Source organism: Scyliorhinus canicula, chromosome 1, assembly GCF_902713615.1.
Source record: "Scyliorhinus canicula chromosome 1, sScyCan1.1, whole genome shotgun sequence".
Taxonomy (NCBI): Eukaryota; Metazoa; Chordata; class Chondrichthyes; order Carcharhiniformes; family Scyliorhinidae; genus Scyliorhinus; species Scyliorhinus canicula.
Window position 1 is genome coordinate 29410221 of NC_052146.1, and position 25885 is coordinate 29436105.

Genomic DNA, 25885 nt, shown 5'->3' on the forward strand with positions numbered 1-25885 from the left:
AAGACTCCAACCCGCGCATGCGCGGATGACGTCATCGCGCATTTGCGCGAAACCCGCGCATGCGCGGGCCGGGTTTCCCCTCAGCCGCCCCGCGAATGGATACTGCGGGGCGGCGGAAGGAGAAATAGTGCGCGGGCATCGGCCCCGCTGCCCGCGATCGGTGCCCACCGATCGCGGGCCCATGGTACCCTTGGCACGGCCGTGGTACTGCCGTGCCAATCGGTGCCATGGTTATAAAATGCGAGTGTTTACGGCCGTTTTTACGAACGGCCAGACCAGGTGTGTTTGCCGTTCATAAAAACAGCCGTAAAGGGCTGGGAACACGGCCCATCTATCAGCTGTGAATCGCTGCCAGCCGTAAAAAAACGGCAGCAGCGATTCGTGTCGGGAGTTGGGCGTGGGGGGGAGAATAGCGGGAGGGCGTCGGAACAGCGTGGCCGTAAAATTTTACGACCACGCTATTCTCTGCACCGTCGGGAGTGCGGAGAATCTCGCCCCTCATTTCCCCCTATGGGAGTCGTGCAAGGGCTCACAGAGCCCACAAGGACACAATACCATACAATACAATAGTGTGAATTACATTGACCACACAGTGGTAATGCAATCCTACTTGTGACAAGGACCACAGATTTAAAATGGTGCTTTCCTACCCCAGCCTATTGATTTGAAGAGTTGCCAAGCTGCAAGTCCAACTGCAACAATAATTGCTCTGCTCTAAACTTTTGCTTCCACGAGACGCTGCAGCTAATAGTTGCTCTTCTCGGTATAAGTGGTAACTATCTGGCAGATTCTCCCTGTTCTCCGGGTTTGTAGTCGTGGGGAAACGCCTTTACGCTAAACCTCTACCGATCACGTTTCTAGATAGCCTCCAGATAAATAAGAACAGAGAAAGTATTTTGCATTTGTTATGATGGGGTGGGTCACTTTGTATTGACTCCAAGTATATGTGGCGGTTGCTCCCAATTTCTTTGCTTTGCTCCCGTTTAAATTTAATACTCTCCTGTATTTATTTAATTGCGCCCCCTCCCCTCTCCTGGGATCGACCTCAGGCTTTTCAACTCCGATCAGGTTTCTGGGACTGGACACGCCCGGTTTCCATGGGAACATGAGCATATTTGAACATAGGGCGTCGCCCTCCTCCCTGTCTCCCATAAGCAGTCCGATCGGAGAGGGACGCTACTTACCTGTCCTGCACATGGAGAGAGAGCTGGTTTGTTTGAGAGCAGACGGTATGGTGAGCAAACGCGCGGGCAGTGAGACGGCCGAAACCAGCAACAGCAGCCGCCCCAACAAGGAGCCACCGGGGAGTGGAACAGGTGAGAGGGAGGCGGGAAACACCCAACTCTGGGTGTGAGAGGGAGTGAAATCCGGTCAGAAAAGAATGTACAAACCGGGCGGTGCACCGCAACTTCAATAAAAGAGTGAAAGGGCCGAGAAGGTGGGGGGTTAGATGTGGAGAAAGGGCGCGGAGCTTTGCTCACAGGATCTCTGGACACTCACTGTGCGGGGTAGGGGCAAGAGAGTTGGGAAATGGTGACACTGCACACATCCGACACTTTACTGTATAGCTGTTTTGTTGAAGTGTATATGCAAACCAAAAAAGTCCCAGCTTCAGCCCGCCGCATTCAACACCTTTAACTGTTGACGAGGGAACAGCATTGGTGCAATAATTTGCCTCGGCACACCTGGTGAAAGGAAGGGAGTGGCGTTCAGGCTCCCTCTCACAATTCAGTGACTCATGCTGGAGTATGTGTGGTAGGGGTGGAAGTTATTGTGTGAGATCACCATTGGTCCTGGTTGTGACTCCTCTCTCTCAGGTCGAAGAGAATTATCAAATGTTACAGTGCTGTAACAGAGCTTCCTGCCAATGCTTTTAATCCACATGAGCCCAGATAGTTTAATCCAACACTTCTGCTAATCCACCTGCCTACACCATTCTATTTTACAAAGTAACTATCTAACTCCTATGTCTTCTGGCAGTGACATTTCATTCTGTTTGTGATTACCCCCACTGTTATCCCTCGAAACAATGTCACTTCACGGTAAGAATTTTGTAAGGCCATCCATTAATCCTCTCAACTCTGTGTGGTGAAAAATATCCAGTCTTAAATCGTTCTTCAGAACTGTAACCCATCATTCCTGGTAATAAAGGGATGTGGTGGTGTAGTGGTATTGTCACTGGACTAGTTAACCAGACACCCATAGCAATGCCCTGGAGACTCAGGTTCAAATCCTGCCACTGCAGGTGGTGAAATTTGAATTAATAAAAATCTGGAATTAAAACTCTAATGCTGACCATGAAACCATTGTTGATTTGTCATAAAAACCCATCTATTCACTAATGTCCTTTAACAAAGTTTAAAGGCCTACATGTGACTCCAGACACAGCAATGTGGTTTACTCTTGGCTGCCCCCACAAGGGCACTTCAGATTGGGCAATAAATGCTGACACAGCCTGCAACGCCCATGTTCCATGAATGAATTTTTAAAAAATGTGTGCTGTTCTTCATTTTTTATATCTTTTGCAGTAATGAGTTGTTCATCATTGTACATAATGCTCTGCAATTTAGGTTTTCTTACATCTTGTACAAGTTTTAAATTAATTCCTTGCTTTGGCATTCTATATTCTTGAGTGCAAACTTAACACTTTTCTTGGTCGTATGGCCTTCTCTGTTGCAGTGTCACAATGACCTATACATCTGCTCGTGAAAGATCCTCCACTCCTATTAAAATCTTTTATTACATTGTTACCTGTTCTTATTTCCAAAATGTATTACTTCACACTTCTGAACACTACAGCACCAACAACTTTGCACCTCCTTCTAGCTTATCGATATCCTTCCACGGTCTTAAATTATTTGTCGTGATTTTCCAGATTCATCAATTTCATCAAAAAGGGCGGCACGGTAGCACAGTGGCTAGGTTAGCACTGTTGCTTCACAGGGCCAGGGTCCCACGTTCGATTCCTGGCATGGGCCACTGTCTGGTTGGAGTCTGCACGTTCTCCCTGTGTCTGCGTGGGTTTCCTCCTGGTGCTCTGGTTTCCTCCCACAAGTCCCGAAAGACGTGTTGTTAGGTAATTTGGACATTGAATTCTCCCTCCGTGTACCCGAACAGGTGCCGAAATGTGGCGACCAGGGGATTTTCACAGTAACTTAATTGCAGTATTAATGTAAGCCTACCTGTGACAATAAAGATTATTATTATTATTGGTCTCATTAACACATTACCAGATCACCTACTTGCCCTGCTTCATTATCCAGAACTCCGATCACGTAATGCTCTCCCCTGGGAATAGCAACAAACCGACTCAAACTACTAGAGAAAAAAAACTTCCCTCACCACAAATCTTTCACACTATTTTGTAGCTATTGGTGTTGGAGTGATGCACCCACCATGCCACATTGGATGGCATCATGGGTTGTAGGAATGATGCATCAGTCGCAGACATCCTGCAGCGGCTTTGCAGTGTGTTATTAAAATTTACAAATGCTAAAGTGAATCCAAATGTGCTAAAAGGCAGCTGGAGGCTGAATCAGTGAAATTATACAAGACTGTGTTGACACTTTGATATAATATGTTTGAATAATCCCCTTTATTAAATTGTACTTGTTGACTTTTTTTGGAACTCATTTACAATTGTGGCAGCAGCAGTTTAGGAACGTTTTGAAATGGAACAGCTCATTTTGAAAGGCAAGGTTTTAGCAACATATAGATAATAGTTGAAACTAACACTCTGATTATTTCTGATAGCGTGCATCCGTTCTCCTCGCTCCTGCTGTCTATTACTCACCTGGGCAGATTGCAGGCTGAAGCCGTTGCTGTCATTTGCCTTGCAGCACTGGCAACGACCATCTCTTTTATTGCAACTAAGCAAATATAACTTCTTCTGACTAATATGTTTGGGCGGATTTCAGTCTAAGCTTTGTTCTGCAATGGATGAATTGTGGTGAAGTTAGTCCCATGAAATTATTTTGAGGAATTTTAAATCCATTTTAATGGTTTGGTGACTGTTTCGTGAACTGCTTGTAGACCAGGGGTGGGCAAACTACGGCCCGCGGGCCGCATGCGGCCCGCCAAAGGTATTTCTGCGGCCCACCAAGTCATTAAAAAAAAAAAAAAAAATTTTTTTTAAGGTTAATGGGGGGGGGGGGGCTGTTGGGTTACTTACTGGTATAGGGTGGATACGTTGACTTGAGTAGGGTGATCATTGCTCGGCACAACGTCGAGGGCCGAAGGGCCTGTTCTGTGCTGTACTGTTCTATGTTCTATATGAGGCGCCCAGAATCATAACCGGGTGAAGTAATTATTTTACTTAATATACTATGCGGCCCTTTGTGAATTGTGAATTTCTGAATGTGGCCCTTGCACGGAAAAGTTTGCCCACCCCTGTTGTAGACTTTTAGCCCAGCAACCAAACTACTGTGTCTGAAACATATGGCCAAGAGCTGGTGACTGGTAGCAGTTGGGAAGAGATAAATATTATATCTCAGCACTTCAATTTGCCTGAAGCTTTTTTCATTTAAATGTGTAAGGAGGTTACCAGAGTTTAGCATGGGATGTTCAATCAGAAGTGTTTATGAATGCTTGTTCCTGATCGAAAACAGTTGATGCAGACACTTAGATGGGAGGAGTGGGAGGGACATTGAATACTCCCTGTTCTCTGTTAATCAGAAATGCAACTATGCTCAATTTGGAGTGAAAGTTACCATTGTCACCACAGAAGGAGATTTCTTGTTTTTGCATGTTGGTGGTGGTTTACATCGTGAGCACCACACCTACTTTTCTGTGTTCACAATTAGTTATTGATTTGACATTTAACTTTGAATGCGCTGGCTCACCAGTATTGTCATTGAGATGTCTTGTCTCTTTAAGGCAGCACAGCAGAAGAGAGTCACTTAGCTTGAGGGACCAATAGGGACTGAGAGCAGCTGATCACCCCAGAGGGGCGTCCTCTCTTGGGCAGAATCCATCTGGAAATCATGTAGTAGCATGTAAGGACTGGAGCAGCTAGCTAGGGGCTGCTGCTTCAAGGCAGCATAGGGCTGCAAACCCTTTGTACATAGTTTATCTTAAAATAAATACATTTTTCCCCTAACAAAGCCTAAAGTGACTTGATGACACCTGAAGTGCCATTGCATAACAGGTTCAGAGAGCTCATTGCTGCTAGGACAGTGCAGGGCAGATCACTGTATTTTCAATTTACATTATTGTTCTGTGTACTGAGGTACAGTGAAAAGTATTTCTTCTTAGTATAGTTCAGACAGATTGTTCCATACACAAAAAGCATAGGACCTGCATAATTACACAATGTAAATACATAGACACGGGCATCGGGTGAGCAGACAAGAGTGTAGTAGTACTACTCAGTAGAGGTGTGTCAAGGGATTGTTCAGGTAACAGCGGGAAGAAGCTGTTTTTGAATCTGTTAAATGTGTGTTCTCAGACTTTTGTACCTCCTGCCTGATGGAAGAGTGAATAACCCGGGTGGGAGGGGTCTTTGATCATGTTGCCTGTTTTCCCAAGGCAGCGGGAGGTGTAGACAGAGTCAATGGATGGGAGGTGGTTTCGCGTGATAGACTGGGCTGTGTTCACGTCTCTCTGTAGTTTCATTTAGGCTAAGCAGTTGCCATACCAGGCTATGATGCAGCCAGATAGGATTCTTTCTATGGTGCATCTGTAAAAATTGTTAAGTCAGTATGGACATGTTGAATTTCCTTAGTTTCCTGAGGACGTGTAGGCGCTGTTATGATTTCTTGGTCGTAGCATTGACGTGGGTGAACGAGGACAGATTTTTGGTGATGTGCACGTCTAGGAATTTGAAGCTGTCCAGCATCTCCACCTCGGCACCATTGATGTAGACAGGGGTGTGTACGACCCTTTGCTTCCTGCTTAGTTTTGCTGATGTTGAGGGAGAGACTGTTGTTGTTACACCATGCCACTAGGTTCTCTATCTCCTTTCTGTACTCTGTAGATCTGACCCACTACGTCATCAGCAAACGTGTAGATGGAGTTGGAGCCACATTTTGTCATCTGTGTACAGGGAGTACAGTAGGGGGGCTACGCATGCAGCCATGTGGGGCCCCGGTATTGGGGACTAACATGGAGGAAGTGTTGTTTTATTCTTACTGATTGTGGTCTATGGATCAGGAAGTCGAGGATCCAGCTGCAGAGAGAGGAGCCAAGTCCTAGGTTTTGGAGTTGGGGAAATACCTGGCTGCTGAGATTCTCTGTATCCAGCCCACCCATTCTCTGGCACTGGCGATCAGCTCATGGATTCAATGTAGTGAAGTGGAGTACTGGCTCTCCAGGTCTATTTACAATACAGAGTCATTTGACCCAACACAATCATGCTGGTGTTTATGTTCCACAGAGGCCTCCTTCCCTACTTCTTTATCTAATCCATTAACATATCACAACACTGTTGGAAACTGTTTGCAGGGTCCTCCTCTGCTTCGACCCCTGCCTCAGATCCTAATGCCACTTTGATTCTACTTTTGGATGGCTTCTACAATAACTATACATATGTCTGCACTGACCTTCCAAAAGAGTATTCCACCTAGGCCCACTCCCCCACCGTATCCCTGTCACCCTGCGCATTAATCATGGCCACTCCACATAACCTGTACACGTTTGGGCACTAAGCGGTAATTTAACGTGGCCAATCCACCTAACCTACAGTCTTTGGACTGTGGAAGGAAACTGGAAACCCACGTAGACACAGGAAGAATGTGCAAACTCCACACAGTCACCCAAGGCTGGAATCGAACCCAGGTCCCTGCCACTCTGAGGCAGCTGTGCTGCCCTTATGGCTTATTCTTTTCTTAAAGTTTTGAACTCAGTGCTGGACATTATTGGACAGTATTTTTAAGCCAATGATTTGATAGTCATGCCTTTTCCCTCTGGAGACTAATCAGAACATATAGTTATCCCTCAGTAACTTTAAAGGTCCTTTTTACATGGGGACATTTCAGGAAAATGATGGTACACGGTCCGCTTATCGTTCTGACCTGTTTACACCTCTATCTGGCAGAGTGTGCCAGGCAGAAACATAGCTAGAGTACCTTCTGCACTGCAAATTCTATCAAATCTATGAAACCTTCCAGCTTGCCAGCAGAATCTGGCAAGACCAATAAAAAGAGTACATGATAAGTTGGCCATTTTTTATCTCTTCAGTATAACCAGTTGGAAAAGCAGGACGTACCACTTGGACTGGAGTGCGTTTGTATAATGTCGAAGCACCTTTAAAGCAACACTGCCTCCAGTGAACTGCAGAAACTTGCTCTGCCGGTGTGTTTCAGACCCTCCAGGGGTTGTCTGGTGCACTGTAACGTGCTGCGCTTGAAGTCAGCACTAGCATGGACAACTTCGCTGGAAGTTATTTGTAGAAATAACAAGGAAGAGACTAAGCGATGTACATTTTTATATACAAGTTGGTTTCAGTCAATTACCTCCCCGGGGTTTACTTAGTGAGAAATGCTGACCATGCTGTGAAATGTTAGACGAATGGCTTTCATTGCAGGCTGTGAATTTTCCTGATGACATTGCATGCAGTGGTTATACTGTGATTCATACATTCCACTTAGTGCCCCATGCTGCTGCTTCCTAGTGGGGCAACTTGATAAAAATGTTTTAGATGCTGTTTCAGCAAGGTGAAAAGTTAGGCCAAATGAGAGCGCGTATAGCTTTTCAGTCATTGTGAATAATGCATGGTCTCTGAATCCATACCAGCACAAAAAATGTTATGTCTTTGTATTAATTTGCTCTGGTATACTTTACAACTTAAAAAAGAAATGCCTTAGCCAGAAGCATCTAGTTTATTACCATCGCAGTGTTCTGTGGGTGGTTCATGCAGTCAACATCTTGAAGACGTTGGAATTTAAAATATGCTTGCCTGATCTATGATCATGTGACTCCCTTTTACACAAGGACTTCACAGCAGAGAGCACAGCTGGTGAAGTAAGTAGCTATCCAAAATAAAACACCTATCTATATACATGAATCTTGTATCTAACACCATTCATCATGATCCATCTTAGTGTAAACACAGATCATCATCTTTAGGTTGTTGTAACCTATCGGGCAACAAAAATAGTTTGGTTGAGACAAGTTAATTTGCAGTAAAGTACTAAATTGAATAAATGTGGACAGATTGAAAGCAACTCCTTTTAGTCGGTGTGGACTGCTACAAGCAATAAATGGCAGGTAACTGAATAATGAAATTTAAATTAATTTTTCACAAGTTCCTGAACTTGACTGGCAAGTAACGAAACACCGTAAATTAAATCTTATAATTTTCCGAACTTGTCTTGAGAAGCTGGCTTGAATTTTTTTGTTGTTTCATTGCATGAATTGAATGTAAACCAAAATGCCTGAAAATGTTCCCTTGTAAGTAATATTTATTATAGGGCTACTCTGTTCCTGATGGGATGTCACGGTGGCACAGTGGTTAGCACTGCTGCATCACAGCGCTTGGGGCCCGGGTTTGAGTCTGGCCTTGGGTGACTTAGTAGAGTAATCACATTCTCCTTGTGTCTGCTTGGGTTTTCTTCGGGTGCACTAGTTCATCCCACAGTCCAATGATGTGCCAGTTAGGTTTATTGGCTATGCTAAAATTGCTTCTTCGTGTCCAGGGATATGCAGGTTAGATGAGATTATGGGATAAAGCAGGATTATGGATATAGAGCTAGATAGGGTGTTCTTTCAGAGGATCGGTGCCGACTGGATGGGCTGAATGGCCTCCTTCTGCACTGTAGAGATTCTATGGACAAGAAAGTTAAATGAAATAGGCGAGGTGAGACCGATTTGTACTTGTCATCCTGAGTGTGCCATCAAAGAGCCCAAGCAGAACTAAAGTCGATGGCAATTGGCAGGAAGCTCTCTACTGTTTGGAGTAAAGGAAGATGATTGTGGTTGTCGAAGGCTAATCATCTGAGTCCCAGGAAATTGCTGTAGGAGTTCCTCAGGCTATTGCCCTCGACCCAGTCACCTTTATCAATTACCATTCTTCCATCATAAGGTAAGAAGTAGGAATGTTCGCTGATGATTGCATATTGTTCAGCACTGTTTGCAGCTCAGATACTAAAGCAGTCCATGTCAATATGAAACGGGACCTGGACAACATTCAGGTTGGCTGCCAAGCGGCAAATAACATTTGTGCCACACAAGAACCAGGCAATGACCATCTCTAACAGGAGAGACTCTAACCATCTCCACTTGACATTCAGTGGCATTACCGTTGCAGTGCTGCCGACTAGCACGGATTTTCCGTGTTTCATATGATTTCCCGCGTTGAAATACGGAATCCACTGCAGCCCTCGGACAAATCCCACACACCATACTTAAGGAGAGTATTTTAAGCGAGAGGAGTATTTTTTTAAGGGGAATAAAAAAAATATCAAGAGGGAGCTCCCTGTAAAGGGCTGGCTGGCTTTGGGGGGAGGGGGGGGGGGGGGGGGGGGGGGGGGGCTGGAGCTGATTGACATGTGAATGCATTCCTCCCTGAACATTTCGCTATTCAGCGCTCGCTGTTTCATTGGCGATGGCTGCTGCAGGAAGACGATGAACATTATTATGTATTGTAGAATTTTTCATTATATTTACTGAATGTTTGAAACACATTTGAAAACATCTACTCGTGATGTACATCTATGCAACAGTGTTAGATTTTGCATTTTCCATTCGTGTTTTAAATTTGTACTTCAGATTGGTGGGCATTTTTTCTTTGAAATGAAAATACTAGTTTTACTGCCAAAATACTGATTTGTGGTATCTGCAACACTGATTTCTGTTGGAGAAAGTTAGCAGGTCTGCCATTGCTGAATTCCCTACTATGTATAACCTGGGGCTTACCAGAAGCTGAACTGGACCAGCCATATAAATACTGTGGCTTCAAGAGCAGTCGCTGTAGCAGTACCTCCACCACACAGACTGCAATGGTTCGAGAAGGTGACTCACTGCTATCAATACCTTCTACAGAGCGATTGTGGATGGAGAATAAGAGCTGGCCTTGCCAGCAACACCTACATTCTATCTTTGAATAAATAGATGCAAGTCATTTTTTTAAATAAATATTTTATTAAGGTATTTTTGGTTTTACAACGACAAAATAAACAATGTACCCGAGTCTGTAAACACAGTGCAAAAAGCCTGCTTTCTCCCTTACGGGTCCCACCTTTATTAGCTCCCTACTCTAAGCTAAACTATCCCCCCCCCCCCCTTCTACTGACGATTAATTTTCCGCAAAGAAGTCGACGATCTCCGGGCGAACCCTAACAGTGACCCTCGAAAGGCAAACTTGATTTTCTCTAGACAGAGAAAGCTAGCCATGTCAGAGAGCCAGGTCTCCGACTTCGGGGGCTTTGAGTCCCTCCAAGCTAATAATATCCATCTCCGGGCTACCAGGGAAGCAAAGGCCAGAACATCTGCCTCTTTCTCCTCCTGAATTCCTGGATCTTCCGACACCCTGGAAATTGCCACCTCCGGACTCGGTGCCACCCTTGTTTTTAACACTGTGGACATGACATCTGCAAACCCCTGCCAAAATCCCCTAAGCTTTGGGCATGTCCAAAACATGCGGACATGGCTTGCTGCCCCACCCCGCACACCTTGCGCACCTCTCTTCTACCCCATCCGGGCCACTGTCACTCTTTGTGCAATTGCCAACGGCTCTATAGCTAACCCGAACACCAGTGGGGAGAGGGAGCATTGCTGTCTCGCCCCCCGATTGTAGCCTAAAATAGTCCGATGTTGTCCTATTCATCCGTACGCTCGCCTACAGCAACCTGACCCAGTCAACAAATCCGAACCGTCCCAGTTCCTCCCACAGATATTCCCATTCTACTCGATCAAAAGCCTTCTCTGCTTCAATTGCAACCACTACCTCCACCTCCCTACCTTCTGGTGCATCATGATCACATTTAGCAACCTTCTTACATTGGCCACCAACTGCCTTCCCTTAACGAACCCCGTCTGGTCCTCCCCAATCAATTCCGGAATATAGTCTTCAATCCTAGAGGACAAAATATTGGCCAGCAATTTGGCGTGCACATTCAATAGGGATAGTGGCCTGTAGGACCCACACAGCTCCGGATCCCTGTTCCGCTTCAGGATCTGTGAGATCATGGCCTGTGACATCGCCGGGGGAAGCACCCCTCTCTCCCTTGCCTCATTGAATATCCTCATCGATACCGGCCCCAATATCCCAGAGAACCTTTTATAGAACTCCACTGGATACGCATCGGGACATGGGGCTTTACGCAACTGCTTAGCCTTCAGCCCCTCCGCTATCTCTTCGATCTCGATTGGGGCCCCTCAGCCCTTCTATCAGCTTCCCGTCCACCTTCGGGAAATTCAGCCCACCCTAGGAAGTGCCTCATCCCCTCTGACCAGTACAGTCTACTGTGAAACGCCTTATTCACCCTCTGCTGAGTCTCCCACCAGGTTCCTGTTTCCATCCTTTACTTTCCTTATCTCCCTGGCAGCCTCCCTCCTTTCTGAGCTGCTGTGCAAGCAGTCTGCTGGCCTTCTCTCCATGCTCATAAATCCCCCTCCCCTCGCCTTTCTCAGCTGCTCTACCGCCCTTCCTGTGGTTAACAAGCCAAAATCCACCTGTAGCCTCTGCCATTCCCTTTAAAGCCCTGTCTCTGGGGTCTCCGCATACCTCCTATCGATCTGTAGTATCTCCTTTACCAGTTGGTCCGTCTCTGCCCTGTCCACCTTCTCCCTGTGGGCCCATATCGAGATCAGCTCCCGCTCTAACCACCGCCTTCAATGCCTCCCAGACCACCGCTGCCGAAATTTCCCCCGTGTCATTGACCTCCAGGTAATTCTGAATACATTTCCTCAACCGCCCGCACACCACCTCGTCCGCTAAAAGTCCCGCGTCTAACCTCCAGTGCGGGCGCTGGTTACTGTCTTTACTAACCTGCAGGTCAACCCAGTGCGGAGCATGGTCTGAGATTGTGATCGCCGAGTACCCCGTGTCCACCATCCCAGTCAGTAGAGCCCTGTTCAGAATAAAGAAATCAATCCGGGAGTACACGTCATGCACGTGTGAGTAGAAGGAGAATTCCTTCACTCTTGGCTTCCGAAATCTCCATGGGTCGACCCCCCTTCCCCCATCTGCTCCATGAACCCTTTCAGCTCCTTAGCCATTGCTGGCACCCTGCACATTTTTGAGCTTGACCGGTCTAAACCAGGGTCAATAACTATGTCGACGTCCCCTCCCATGACCAGCTTATGTGAATCCAGGTCCGGTATCTTCCCCAGCATCCCCTTCATAAACTCCACATCGTCCCAGTTTGGCGCACACACATTTACTAGTACCACCTGCACCCCCACCAATTTCCCACTGACCATAATGTACCAGCGTCCCATATCCGGAACTATTCTTCCCGCCTCAAACACCACTCACTGGTTGATCAGGATCGCGACCCCTCTAGTCTTCGAGTCCAGTCCCAAGTGGAAAAAATCTGTCCGACTCCACTTTTCCTTAATCTAATCTGGTCAGCTATTCTAAGGTGCGTTTCCTGCAGCATTACCACATCTGCCTTTAGTCCTCTCAAATGCGCGAACACACGCGCCCTCTTGACCGGCCCATTGAGCCCTCTTGCATTCCAGGTGATCAGTCTAGTTGGAGGGCCTCATCACCCTCCACCCCCTTCGCCATCCCCTCTCTAGGGCCAGTTGCCAGCCCGCGCCTCACGCCTCCACCGGCCCTCCCCCAGGCAGCTCTGCCCCCGACCACCTCGCTGTCCTTCAGCAAAAGTCCCTCCCTCGTCAGCAGAACATTTCCCCACCCCCCCCTTGTAACAGCACTAAATAAATCAACTCCTTTGATAAGCCTAACATCTGCTCACCCCCCCCCCCCCCCCCCACTACACTTCCATAAGCTAGCCCGCCCAGCTAGCTTGGTGGCCCTCGCCCCTGGCGCCAGACATTCTCCCAGCCCCCGCTCCCTGCTCATACATACATATTCAAATGAAAAACAATCCCTACACAATTGCCCGATAGAGAAAAAAAAACCCAGTTGAACAAAGAAAAGATCAAGCAAAAGATCCAGCACCTGAACAAACACACCTCCATCCCCAACAATGCAAATGCAAACTTTAACTTCCTCAGCTCTGCAACTGGCCCCAGATCAATACAGAAGGCATTACAAATAAAGTCCGCAAAACGAAAAACAAACTTTTTTTTTAAACCTAAAATTTGCAGCAAATTTCAAAGTTCCCAGTCCGACACCAGTCTTTCCTTTTCGCGAAGTCCAGCGCTTCCTCGGACGACTCAAAATAGAAATGTTGCTCCTCGTATGTGACACAGAGGCGGGCTGGATACAACAGCCCGAACTTCACCTTTTTCTTGAAAAGGGTCGACCTAATCTGGTTAAACCCCGCTCTTCTCCTGGCCACCTCTGCACTCGGGTCCTGAGATATTGAAACACATGAGATATTGAAAGTGCAGAGGAAGTTAAGGGAAGGAAATGTTTGAATATTGTCAGGAGAGTCCATTTTATGCTACTGACAGAAATGAGTGAGTTCTCAGGGCCTTGGGAGGATTTAGCTGAATTAATGCACAGAGATGTGTTGCAGCTTGCATTTTTTTTTTCAGTTTATTGCAGCTCTGGTTTGACAGATCCACCCAGATTTCCCCCGGCCAGACAAGTTTGTCACAATGCTGGCACTGAATTGGGGAACCACTGAACTGGTCTTCCTACTTAACTGCTTCATTGTTCATCCTTGTGGCTAAGAAGATTTCATAGAATTTACAGTGCAGAAGGAGGCCATTATGCCCATCGAGTCTGCACCGGCTCTTGGAAAGAGCACCCTACCCAAGGTCAACACCTCCACCCTATCCCCATAACCCAGTAACCCCACCCAACACTAAGGGCAATTTTGGACACTAAGGGCAATTTATCATGGCCAATCCACCTACCCTGCACATCTTTGGACTGTGGGAGGAAACCGGAGCATGCGTTGGAAACCCACGCACACACGGGGAGGATGTGCAAGACTCCACACAGACAGTGACCCAAGCTGGAATCGAACCTGGGACCCTGGAGCTGTGAAGCAATTGTGCTATCCACAATGCTACCGTGCTGCCCCACCTTCTTTGTCTGCTCCTTTGAAAACAGATGCTAGTTTCTGCCACAAATTTCTCAAACCTTGCTGGCATGAAATAGGGTTAACATTCCAGGTCGGTGACCCTTTTGTTAAATTTAAACATAATGTAGGCAGAACAAACGAGCTTATAACCCACTTAGACAGTCCCTGATACACCTCTATCTGGCTTTCACTTTTGATCAAATGTTGGAAACCAGGTTTGTAAGTAGTGAAATTGGAAACTTGGGGGAGGTGATTTGTATAAGGAAAGCATACATCTCACCACTTAAGGTTCAATTGTGTTTCAATTGCTATTTTAAGTATGATTGTTACGGCTTTTGTAGAGTTGAAATGTATGCATATTTGAATAACCTAGTGAAATATGTGCCTATGCATGTAAATAATACACTTTTTGTATGTCTTGAAATTATTTTAAAATAACATGGTTCATAACCCTTGCTAATCTATAGACAGGCTCAATATTACTGCTTCCAAGACTGGGTCCTTTTGGCTGTTCCTAGGGATTCGCAACCGCAAAGTCCCACACTATGGCAATCAACTTCTTCCATGCAATCTCAGAAGGTACAACACCTGCCCTGTTACCTCCTCGCTGTCCAAGGGCCCAAACACACCTTGCACCTCCTTCCATTTGGTCGACTGTATTCGCTGCTCCCAATGTGGTCTCTTCTACATTGGGGAGATTAAACACAAGCTGGGTGACCACTTTGTGGAACACCTTTGTTCAGTCCACAAACGAGACCCCAACCTCCCAGTCGCTTGCCATTTCAACTCAAAATCGTGCTCTCATGCCCACATGTCCATCTGTGGCCTGCTGCAATAAGGACACGAGAACTAAGAGCAGGAGTAGAATATTCAACCCTTCGACTGCTCCACCATTCAATACGATCATGCCTGAGCTAATCTTGGCCTCATCGTCACCTTTCTGCCCATAACACTTCATCCCGCTACTAATTAGAAACCCATCCATAACTTCCGGTGGCGGCTATGAAGGAGTAGGTCGTATATTTGGTGGCTCCCGCTCGGGTCGGAACTTTGGACCTTTTGCCCCGTTTTTTTTTTTGTCGGATCTGAAGTGGAAAATTGATGTTGGACTGTGACGAGGAATCCTACATCAGTGCATGGAGAAGCGGACCAGGAGTGCTTGCAAAGGAAGAGATAGGCGAACGGAGAAGGCTTGGGCTGAGGCTGCAATGGGAGAAAGCATGGCAGAGGACTAGAATTATGACTTGGCGACCCAGCGTTTGACAGATCAGTTGATGCAATTTATACAGGAGGGCTTCGCCAAGCAGAAACAGGACTGCGTGTCCCGATTTAAGGAGTCGATTGCGTGACTGGATGCTCAAGATCGGGCGATCCAGAAAGTGGAGAAGGCACTGACTGAGCAGAAGGAGCACCAAGCTGCGGTGGAGGTTGGAATGTTGAGAGATCAACAGAAAAGGCTCCAGGAGAAGGTGGAGGATCTAGAGAATAGATCCCGCCGGCAGAACCTGAGAATGGTGGGTCTCCCGGAGGGCTCCGAAGGAACGGACACAGGGGCATATATAGCGGCTATGTTTGAGAAGCTACTGGGGGAGGGGACGTTCACCTGACCCTTGGAGGTGGAAAGGGCGCACAGAGCGCTAGCGAGGGAAGCTGTGTGTGGGTGACCCCCCCCCCCCCCTCTCAGAGAGCAATGGTGGTGAGATTCCACAGGTTCCTTGACAAGCATTCTATGGTGGGCCAGGCAGATGCGGAGCTGCAAATGGGAGAACAGCATTCTGCGTATATATCAGGATCTGAGTGCGGATGTGGCCAGGGGAAGAGCAGGGTTCAACCAGATAAAATCAACCCTTTTTAAGAAGAAGGTAAAGTTTGGACTACTGTACCTGGCCCATCTTTTGGTTGTGCACAAAGAGCAACATTTCTACTTTGAGTAGCCCGGGGAAGCGATGGACTTCGCGAGAAGGAAAGGGCTGGTAGCGGACTGAGGTGTTTGGACTGAACTTTGCTGCAGCGCTCATGTAGTTTTTTTTTTCTCTCTTCTTTTCAGTTATTTTTTTGAAAAAAATAAAAGTTTTTGTCTTTGGCTGTTACTTGTAATGGTTTTTATATTGAGTCGGGGTCTGCAGATGAGTTGTTCGAGTTAAAATTTGCATTTGCACTGATGGGGGATGGAGGTGTGAATGTTAGATGTTTGATGTTTTTAATTTTTTTTGTATGTTTCTTTTGGGCAATTGGGTTGGAATTGTTTACGTTTGCATATGTGTGTCCGAGCGGGTGGGGAGGAGGGAACAATAGGTGGGGAAATGCCTGGCGCCATGGGCGGTGGCCACCAAGCTAGCTGGGCGGGCTAGCTCACGGAAGTGCAGTGGAGGGGTGAGCAAATGGTATGCTTGTTTGGGGGGGGGGGGGGGGGGTTGCTGTGGGAGCGAGTTGAGGTGGCATCTTATAAGGGCACTAGTTTGGGGGCGTTGGTAACGGCGCCTCTGCCCTTCCCGCCGGCACGCTACTCCAGCTCATGGTGGTCACGCCCTTGAGAGTCTGGGGGCAATGGAGGAGACGAGGGAGCATCCCCAATTTGCAATAATCATCGGTTTGTCCTGGGGAGATCAAATGGAGGGTTCCGGAGGTGGTCAAGAGCAGGGATCGAGAGGATGGGCGATATGTTTATGGAAGGGAGCTTTCCCAGCTTGAGGGAACTGGAGGTGAAATTTGAACTGACCGGAGGGAATGAATTTAGGTACCTGCAGGCTCGGGACTTCCTACGCAGACAGGTCTCAACCTTCCCGCTCCTATCATCAAGGGGGATACAGGATAGGGTAGTTTCCAGAGTGTGGGTGGGAGAAGGGAGGGTTTCGGACATTTATAAGGAGCTTATGGAGTCAGAGGAAACACAAACCAAGGAGCTGAAACACAAATGGGAAGAGGAGTTGGTGGATGGTCTCTGGGCGGATGTGTTGAGTAGGGTCAACGAGTCCACAACATGTGCCAAGCTCAGCCTGATACAATTTACGGTCGTTCACCGGGTTCACATGACAGCCGCCCGGATGGCCAGGTTCGTTGGGGTAGAAGATAGGTGCGCAAGGTGTGCGGGAGGACCAGCAAACCATGTTCGCATGTTCTGGACATGCACGAAGCGTAGGAGATTCTGGTAGGGGTTTGCGGATGTCATGTACAAAGTATTGAAAACCAGGGTGGCACCGAGTCCAGAGGTGGCCATTTTCGGGGTGTCGGAAGATCCGGGATTCCAGGAGGAGAAAGAGGCAGACGTTCTGGCCTTTGCCTCTCTGGTAGCCCGGAGATGAATACTATTAGCTTGGAGGGACTCAAAGCCCCCGAAGTCGGGGACCTGGCTAACTGACATGGTTAGCTTTCTCTGTCTGGAGAAAATCCAAGTTCGCCTTGAGAGGGTCAATGTTAGGGTTCGTCCGGAGGTGGCAGCTGTTTGTCAACTTCTTCAGAGAAAATTAAATGTCCGCAGCAGTTTAGTGTAGAGTAGGAGGCTAGAAAAGGTGGGACCTGTGAGAAAGGAAGACGGCTTTTGCACTATGTTTATAATTGTATGTACACTTTTTCTTCTGTTACTGTTATAAAACCATAAATGCCTCAATAAAATGTTTATTTTTTTAAAACCCATCCATCTCCACCTTGAATTTGTTTAGTGTTCTGATGTCCACTGCACTCTGTGGTAAGGAATTCTACAGATTCACAGCCCTTTGAGCGAAGTAATACCTCATTTCTGTTTTAAGTCTGCCACCCCTTATAAAACCATGACATCTTGTTCAAAATGTCCCAACAAGGAGAAAAAATCTGTTCTACATCTACTCTGTCAATCCCATTTAGCATCTTGAATGCCTCAATTAGACATCCTATCATTCTTCTAATCACCAGCGAGTATAGGCCTAAAAGTGCTCAATCTCTCTGCATAATACCAGTCCTTCATCCTTGGAATCAATCTAATCAACCTCCTCTAATGCATGCACGTCCTTCTTTAAGTTAAGGGACCAAAACTATGCACAGCACTCCAGATGCAGTTTCACCAATGCCCTATATGCTTGTGTGAAACTGTGATGATATGCATAAGACTATTTTGTACATAATTTTATGCACGGCCTCCGACCACGAGGTGGCCTTGTAAACTCATCATCACATCATGATTATAAATTCTATCTCTTATATTCCTTTCCAAGACTTTGCCCACAACAGAAGTAAGACTCACTGGTCTATAGTTACCGGGGTTGTCTCTATCCCCTTCTTGAACAAGGGGACAACATCTGCTATCCTCCAGTCTTCTGGCACTATTCCTGTAGACAATGATGACATAAAGATCAAAGGCTCTGCAATCTCCTCCCTAGCTTCCCAGAGAATCCGAGGCTGAATCCCATCCAGCCCAGGGGACTTATCTATTTTCACATTTTACAGAATTGCTAACACCTCCTCCCTTATGAACCTCAATCCCGTCTAGCCTGTATCTCAGTATTCTCCTCGCCAACATTGTCTTATTCCTGTGTGAATACTGACAAAAAATATTCATTTAGCGCCTCTCCTATCTCCTCGGACTCCAGGCACAACTTTCCGCTACTGTCCTTGACTTGGCCCTACTCTTACCCTAGACATTTTTTTTATTCCTGACATACCTATAGAAAGCTTTAGGGTTTTCCTTGATCCTACCTGCCAAGGACTTCTCATGTCCCCTTCTGGCTCTTCTTGGCTCTCTCTTTAGGTCCTTCTTGGCTAACTTGTAACTCTCAAGTGCCCTAACTGAACCTTCACATCTCATCTTTACATAAGCCTCCTTCTGCCTCTTGACAAGTGATTCCACTACTTTAGTAAACCACGGTCCCCGCGCTCGACCACTTCCTCCCTGCCTGACAGGTACATGCTTATCAAGGACGCACAGGAGCTGTTCCTTGAACAAGTTCCACATTGGTGCCCATCCCCTGCAGTTTCCTTCTCCATCCTATGCATCCCAAGTCTTGCCTAATCGCATCATAATTGCCTTTCCCCCAGCTATAACTCTTGCCCTGCGGTTGATACCTATCCCTTTCCATCGCTAAAGTAAACGTAACCGAATTGTGGTCACTATCACCAAAGTGCACACCTACCTGCAAATCTAACACCTGGCCTGGTTCATTACCCACGACCAAAGCCAATGTAGCCTCTCCTCTTGTTAGCCTATCCAAATACTGTGTAAGGAATACTAGGAGAGGGGAGAGAGTCGGGCGAGTGAAAACCGCGTGAAAGGAGACACAGCTGGGACATTGAAAAGCGGGACAGGAGCCGGAGATTTAAAAGCGCGGGAGAGAAGCCACCTCCTCTAACCTAAGGGGTTGAGTGACTATCGGGTAAGTTCATTCGTTCGAGCTGGAATTAGATGAACTTTGGATCAATCGGGAGGTAGAGGTGGTCATAGATAGAAGCTTCAGGGATGTAGTTACGCCAAAGAATCAAGATAGAATGGTGACGGTGAGAGGGGCTGGGGGAAAGCAGTCAGTACAGGCATTCCCTGTGCTCGTTCCCCTTAGTAACAAGTATACCGCTTTGGATACTGGTGGGGGGGACACCTAACCAGGGGTAAGCCATGGGGTACAGGTCTCTGGTACAGAGTCTGTCCCTGTTGCTCAGAAGGGAAGGGGGAGGGGAGTAGAGCATTAGTCATTGGGGACTCCGTAGTTAGGGGGACAGATAGGAGATTCTGTGGGAACGAGAGAGACTCGCGATTGGTGTGTTGCCCCTCAGGTGCCAGGGTCCGTGATGTCTCTGATCATGTTTTTGGGATCCTTAAGGGGGAGGGGGACCAGCCCCAACTCGTGGTCCACAGAGGCACCAACAACATAGGTAGGAAAAGAGATGGGGATATAAGGCGGGTATTTAGGAGCTAGGGTGGGACCTTAGAGTTAGAACAAACAGAGTTATTATCTCTGTGTTGTTACCTGTGCCACGTGCTAGCGAGACGAGGAATCGGGAGAGAGAATAGTTGAACACATGGCTACAGGGACGGTGCAGGAGGGAGGGATTCAGATACCTGGATAATTGGGGCTCATTCTGGGGTAGGTGGGACCTCTACAAACGGGATCGTCTACATCTGAACCAGAGGGGTACCAATATTCTGGGGGGGGATTTGCTAATGCTCTTCAGGAGGGTTTAAACTAATTCAGCAGGGGGATGGGAACCTGAATTGTAGCTCCAGTGTACAGGAGGTTGAGAGTACTGAGGTCATGAATAAGGTTTCAAGGACACAGGAGTGTACTGGCAGGCAGGAAGGTGGTTTGAAGTGTGTCTTTTCAACGCCAGGAGCATCCGGAATAAGGTGGGTGAACCTGCAGCATGGGTTGGTAAATGGGACTTCGATGTTGTGGCCATTTGGGAGACATGGATAGAGCAGGGACAGGAATGGTTGTTGCAGATTCCGGGGTTTAGATGTTTCAGTAAGCTCCGGGAAGGTGGTAAAAGAGGGGAAGGTGTGGCATTGTTAGTCAAGGGCAGTATTACGGTGGCAGAAAGGACGTTTGATGAGGACTCGTCTACTGACTTAGTATAGGCTAAGGTTAGAAATAGGAAAGGAGAGGTCACCCTATTGGAAGTTTTCTATCGGCCTCCGAAAAGTTCCAGAGATGTAGAAGAAAGGATTGCAAAGGTGATTCTGGATAGGAGCGAAAGTAACAGGGTAGTTGTTATAGGGGACTTTAACTTTCCAAATATTGACTGGAAACGCAACATTGTGCCCCAGCTGAGTCTGTTGATGGTATGGGCTTGTCTTTATGTAAAAGTCCCAGTAGTGGCTTATGGTTGGTGACTATGTCAAATCGCAATCCATACATATTGGTGGAAATTCTTCACACCATACATAACTGCCTCCATCTGGGCATAATTCTGTTCCGCTTCTGAATGGATCTTTGAGCCAAAGATGATGGGGTGTTAATAATCGCTTATTGTCACAAATAGGCTTCAATGAAGTTACTGTGAAAAGCCCCTAGTCGCCACATTCTGGCGCCTGTTCAGGGAGGCCGGTACGGAAATTGAACCCGCGCTGCTGACGTTGTTCTGCATTACAAGCCAGCTATTTAGCCCACTGTGCTAAACTAGCCCCACGGGGTTCAAAAGTTTTTTGGGGGGGGTTAATACTGCCCCTATACCATAAAGGGATGTATCACAGGTGAGCACGATCAGTTTCCCAGGGTTGAAGTGATCAAAGAGGTTTGAGAACTGCAAGACTTCCTTCATCACTCTCAAAGCTTCCTCTTGGGGCTTCTTCCATTGCCACCGCTGATGCTTCTTTAGTAGCTGATGTACTGATGCCAATGTTGTGGCTAAATTTGAAATGAATCTTCCATAATATTTTACCGTGCCGAGGAATGATTTGAGCTCCACTGACATTTCTGGGTGCACTAACTTAATGTATAGCCTTGACCATTTCTTCCAGTGGATGCAACACAAAACCCTAGACACGTCATTTCTGAGGCCTGGAAAGTACACTTGCTTTTGAGATGGGGCCCCCGTGCCCCAAACCCTCCTTGAATACTTCCTCGAAGCTTGATATGTGCTCTTCAGGAGTGGTGCCGGTGACTAGAACATCATCAAGGCAGACCATCACTGTGGGAATTCCTTTGAGGGACTTTCCATTGTAGGCTGGAAAATAGTGCAGGTTGAAGCAATGCTGTGAACGGTAGTCTTGTGTTCTGAAAGAGGCCCTTGTGGGTGTTAATTGTAGCAAACCTCTGGGACTCTTTGCCCAATTCTAGTTGCAATTATGTATTGCTGAAATCCAACTTGGTGTAGGGGCCTTTGATCGAGGGAATTGGGTACCTATCTACCTAGACAGTATGATTTATGGTTAGTTTGTAGTCCCCATGAATTCTGATAGAACGATCCCGTTTGAGAACGGAGACTATTGGCACTCGGAGAACTCAACCGGTTTGATCATGCCCAGCTCTTCTCACCTTTTTTGAGCTTAACTTCAACCTTCTAATGCAGGCGATAGGGCACCGGCCAAAAACTTGGGTGTTGACTCTGGATTTTGACTGAAGCCTTTGATCTGGCCCATTTCCTTGTGCAAAATGTCTTTATACCACCTTAGGACATTTTGGAGGACACCATTGGAAATTTAAAAAATTTCCAGGCAATTGAGAATCTTCAGCAACCGGCCTTTTCCAATTTGGGGATCCTTTCCATGGCAACCAAGGACAAATTGACCTCTTGCTCTTTGTACACCACTGGTGTGTTGTTGTTCTAAGGATCTTCAAGGTTTTCCCAGTGAGTGGAAACCTGCTTTAAGCACTGTTCAAACGTAAAATGCTGAGTTCCATCACGGATATATTTGAATGTCTGCTCCCCTACAATGGTCACTGAAGCCCCATTGTCGACTTCCATCTTTTGAGGTGTTTGCCATTTACCATTGGGACAATTTCAGTTTGGGCATCTGATTTAACCGGACTGCATTCAACTGATACATTGCATGCTCCTCTTCGGAATTCTTCTCCACTATGTTCGGTGGCACTGTGGAATATTACTGTTGTCTTTTTTTTTTGCATTGCCGCATTTTACCTAGCACGACAATGTGCTTGTATGTGACCCCGGCGACTCCATCAGAAACACACAAACACCTGAACAACGCAGGACCTTTTGGGGATCATCCTCCACATCAATAGCAGTCCACCTCTGTCTTGGGTTGACACCTTTCCTTTTTCCTGTTCCTTTGACTCCAGTTACGAGGAACGTGTCTGGTTCTCCGCTGTGCCTGTTGATCCTGCTCGCATCTCAAGACCATACCACCCCATACTTGGTTGACCTCTCCTTCAGCCACACTTTGGAGCTCAATGCCGCCTTTCCCAGTACACTCCATCGCCTGAATTATCTCAAACCTTTTTACCAACGTTATGGTGGTTTCAGCCAGGAGCTTCTTCTGGATATTAAGGTTATGGATCCCACAAACCAGCCAGTTGCACATGTCACAAATCACGGTACCGAACCATGCAGTACTCAGCAAGCTGACCAAGCCCAATTATGAAGGCTGAAATGGATTTGTTGCGGTCCCTCACTGCAGAACTAAATTTAACAATAATCTTTATTATTGTCACAAGTTGGCTTAAATTAACACTGCAATGAAGTCACTGTGAAAATCCCCGAGTCTCCACACTCCGGCACCCACTCGGGTACACTGAGGGAGAATTCAGAATGTCCAATTCACTTGACAGTCTTTTGGAACTTTTGGGAGGAAACCGGAGCACCCGGAAGACCCACACGGAGAGAATGTACAGACTCCGCACAGACAGTGATGGCTTATGTTATGGCTCAAGGCGTATAGGCTTCTGCTAGTTAACAAGGGATTTATTGGTGAACGACAAAGATATGTAGCAGGCATTTCCACACTGCCCAGGATCCTGCTCCCAGGGCCCCGTGCAAATTCCATATTGGCCGGAGTTTGTGGCTCACACGCAATTGGGCCCGAGCCAGTCATGTGGTCTGGCAAGCCCACCCCCTTTCTGCACAACCACAATGATCATCCACAGAGCTTGGAAAGGCCAAAACCATGACCGGATCATCCCAAAACCATTGTACCTCTATCATGTCATCGCCCCAAAGCCCTTGTAAAGGGAAATCTAGGCTCCGGTGAGTGGTGAAGACCACTCCCCAGCGCCAAATTTTAGCCAGGATCTTCCAGGAACATACCACAGATTATACACATCAGTGCCAAATAATTATGGGTTGTGTCGGGCCAAATAATTATGGGTTATGTATCAGGATGAAATAAACGATGAAAAGATGAGTAGCATCAGAGTCTATGGAAACACAGCCACTCCACCTTCATCACGTGACCCCCACCCGAAGCCCCTCATTTTTTAATCACCTCCATTAAATCACCCTAACCACCTCTGTTCCCATGAAAACCTGTTGAAAGGACCTATTTTTTTCCATTTAGATAAAATTCTCATTCCGAGCAACATCCCCATTCACAGAATTTGCTGTGCAGAAGGAGGCCATTTGGCCCATCAAATTTAGACCGGCCCTTGAAAGAGCACCCTACTTTAAAAAAAATGTTTTAAAAAAAAATAAATTTAGAGTACTCAATTATTTTTTTTATTTTCCAATTAAGGGACAATTTAGCACGGCCAATCCACCTAACCTGCACATCTTTGGGTTTTGGGGGTGAAACCCACGCAGACACGGGGAGAATGTGCAAACTCCACACGGACAGTGACCCAGGGCCGGGATTCGAACCTGGGTCCTCAGCGCTGCAGTCCCAGTGCTATCCACTGCGCCACATGCTGTCCCTAAGAGCACCCTACTTAAGCCCACATTTCTACCTTATCCCTGTAACCCAGTAACCCCATCTAACCTTTTGGACACAATGGGGAAATTTGACGTGGCCAATCCACATCTTTGAGCTGTGGGAGGAAATCTGAGCACCCGGAGGAAACCCAAGCAGACACGAGGAGAACGTGCAGACCCCACCCAGAAAGTGACCCAAGTCGGGAATTGAACCTCGGTCCCTGGCGCGGTGAAGCAACACTGCTAACCACTGTTACCCATTGATCTCCTCTGTACTCTTTTTCTACTGTGATAGTGTCCTTCCTGAAACTAATACAGAATTATTCACTGTACTCTCCAACTAATGTTCTATACAGTTTTAATAGAACCTCCCTGCTGTTATGCTCTCTGCTTCGGCAAATAAAGGAAAGTTTCCCATATGCCCTCTTGACCACCTTGTCCACATGGCCTGCCACCTTCAAGGATCTGTAGATATGCATTCCCAATGTCCCTCTACATTCTCGGTGTCCCACCATTTATTACGCATCCCCTTGTGTAACCTCTCCAGATTGAACTCCATTTGCTACTTTTCAGCCTACTTGACCAGTCCGTTAATATCGTCCTGCATACACAACTTTCTTCCTCAATATCAACCACCGTCACGTTTTCGTATCATCTGCAAACTTCTTAATCACGCCCCCTACAGTTCAGTCTTAAATCTTAATTTGTGTCACAAATAGGCTTACATTAACATTGCAATGAAGTTACTGTGAAAATCGCCGAGTCGCCACACGCTAGTGCCTATTCGGGTACACTGAGGGAGAATTCAGAATGTCCAATTCACCTAACAGCACGACTTCCGGGACTTATGGGAGGAAACCGGAGCACCTGGAGGAAACCCATGCAGAACGTGCAGACTCCGCACAAGACAGTTCCGCTCAAGCCGGGAATCAAACCTGGGTCCCTGGCGCTGTGAAGCCACAGTGCTAACCACTGTGCTACAGTGCCGCCTCATTGATCACATAACATGGAGAACAAGGAATCCAGTACTGAACGCTCACCTGAGACAACCCTCCAGTCAGAAAATACCCGTTGACCATTACCCTTGCAGTCCCTGAGAAAATGTTGGATCCAACTTGTAATATTTCCTTGGATCTCACGGGTTTAAATTTTCTGACGTTCTGACCAGTCTGGCGTAAACTCTGACCCAACCAGCAGCGTGAGTGCAGGCACAAGCAACGATGCCAGGTTTTCATTAGCACCTCTGCATCGAAGAGCCCGAAGAGCTGACCCTTGGACCAAACATCAGACCAAAGTACCCACCCCAACGGCTTGCAATAGCAAATCTGGGCCTGTGCTGACACTACCAGGTGCAACACTGTTTTGCATCTTTGGGAGGCTCTGACGATCCATGAGGAGATGGAGGGTGTAATAGCCCGCATGGGGCTTGCAGAGTGGGAATGATCATCGTCCCCCTAAGGCCGGGGACCTCTATTAACCTCTGTATAAAAGGCCGGCTAGTAAGGCATCGACCAGTG

General features: G+C 47.0%; 1 protein-coding gene across 3 annotated transcripts in view; it reads left to right on the top strand.

Annotated features, from left to right (window-relative positions):
• The first annotated feature begins 1116 nt into the window (after window positions 1-1116).
• The window catches only part of LOC119954419 (clustered mitochondria protein homolog), a 143746-nt gene continuing 118977 nt past the window's right edge, over window positions 1117-25885 (top strand). The window contains exon 1 of one of the 3 annotated variants that reach the window (XM_038779657.1): window positions 1117-1316. In XM_038779657.1, coding sequence (XP_038635585.1) covers window positions 1196-1316 — 121 coding nt within the window. In that variant the 5' untranslated portion in view covers window positions 1117-1195. Of the gene's footprint in view, window positions 1317-1415; window positions 1439-8183; window positions 8206-25885 lie in introns of those variants that run through there. The other 2 variants (XM_038779817.1, XM_038779744.1) reach the window with 2 other exon arrangements.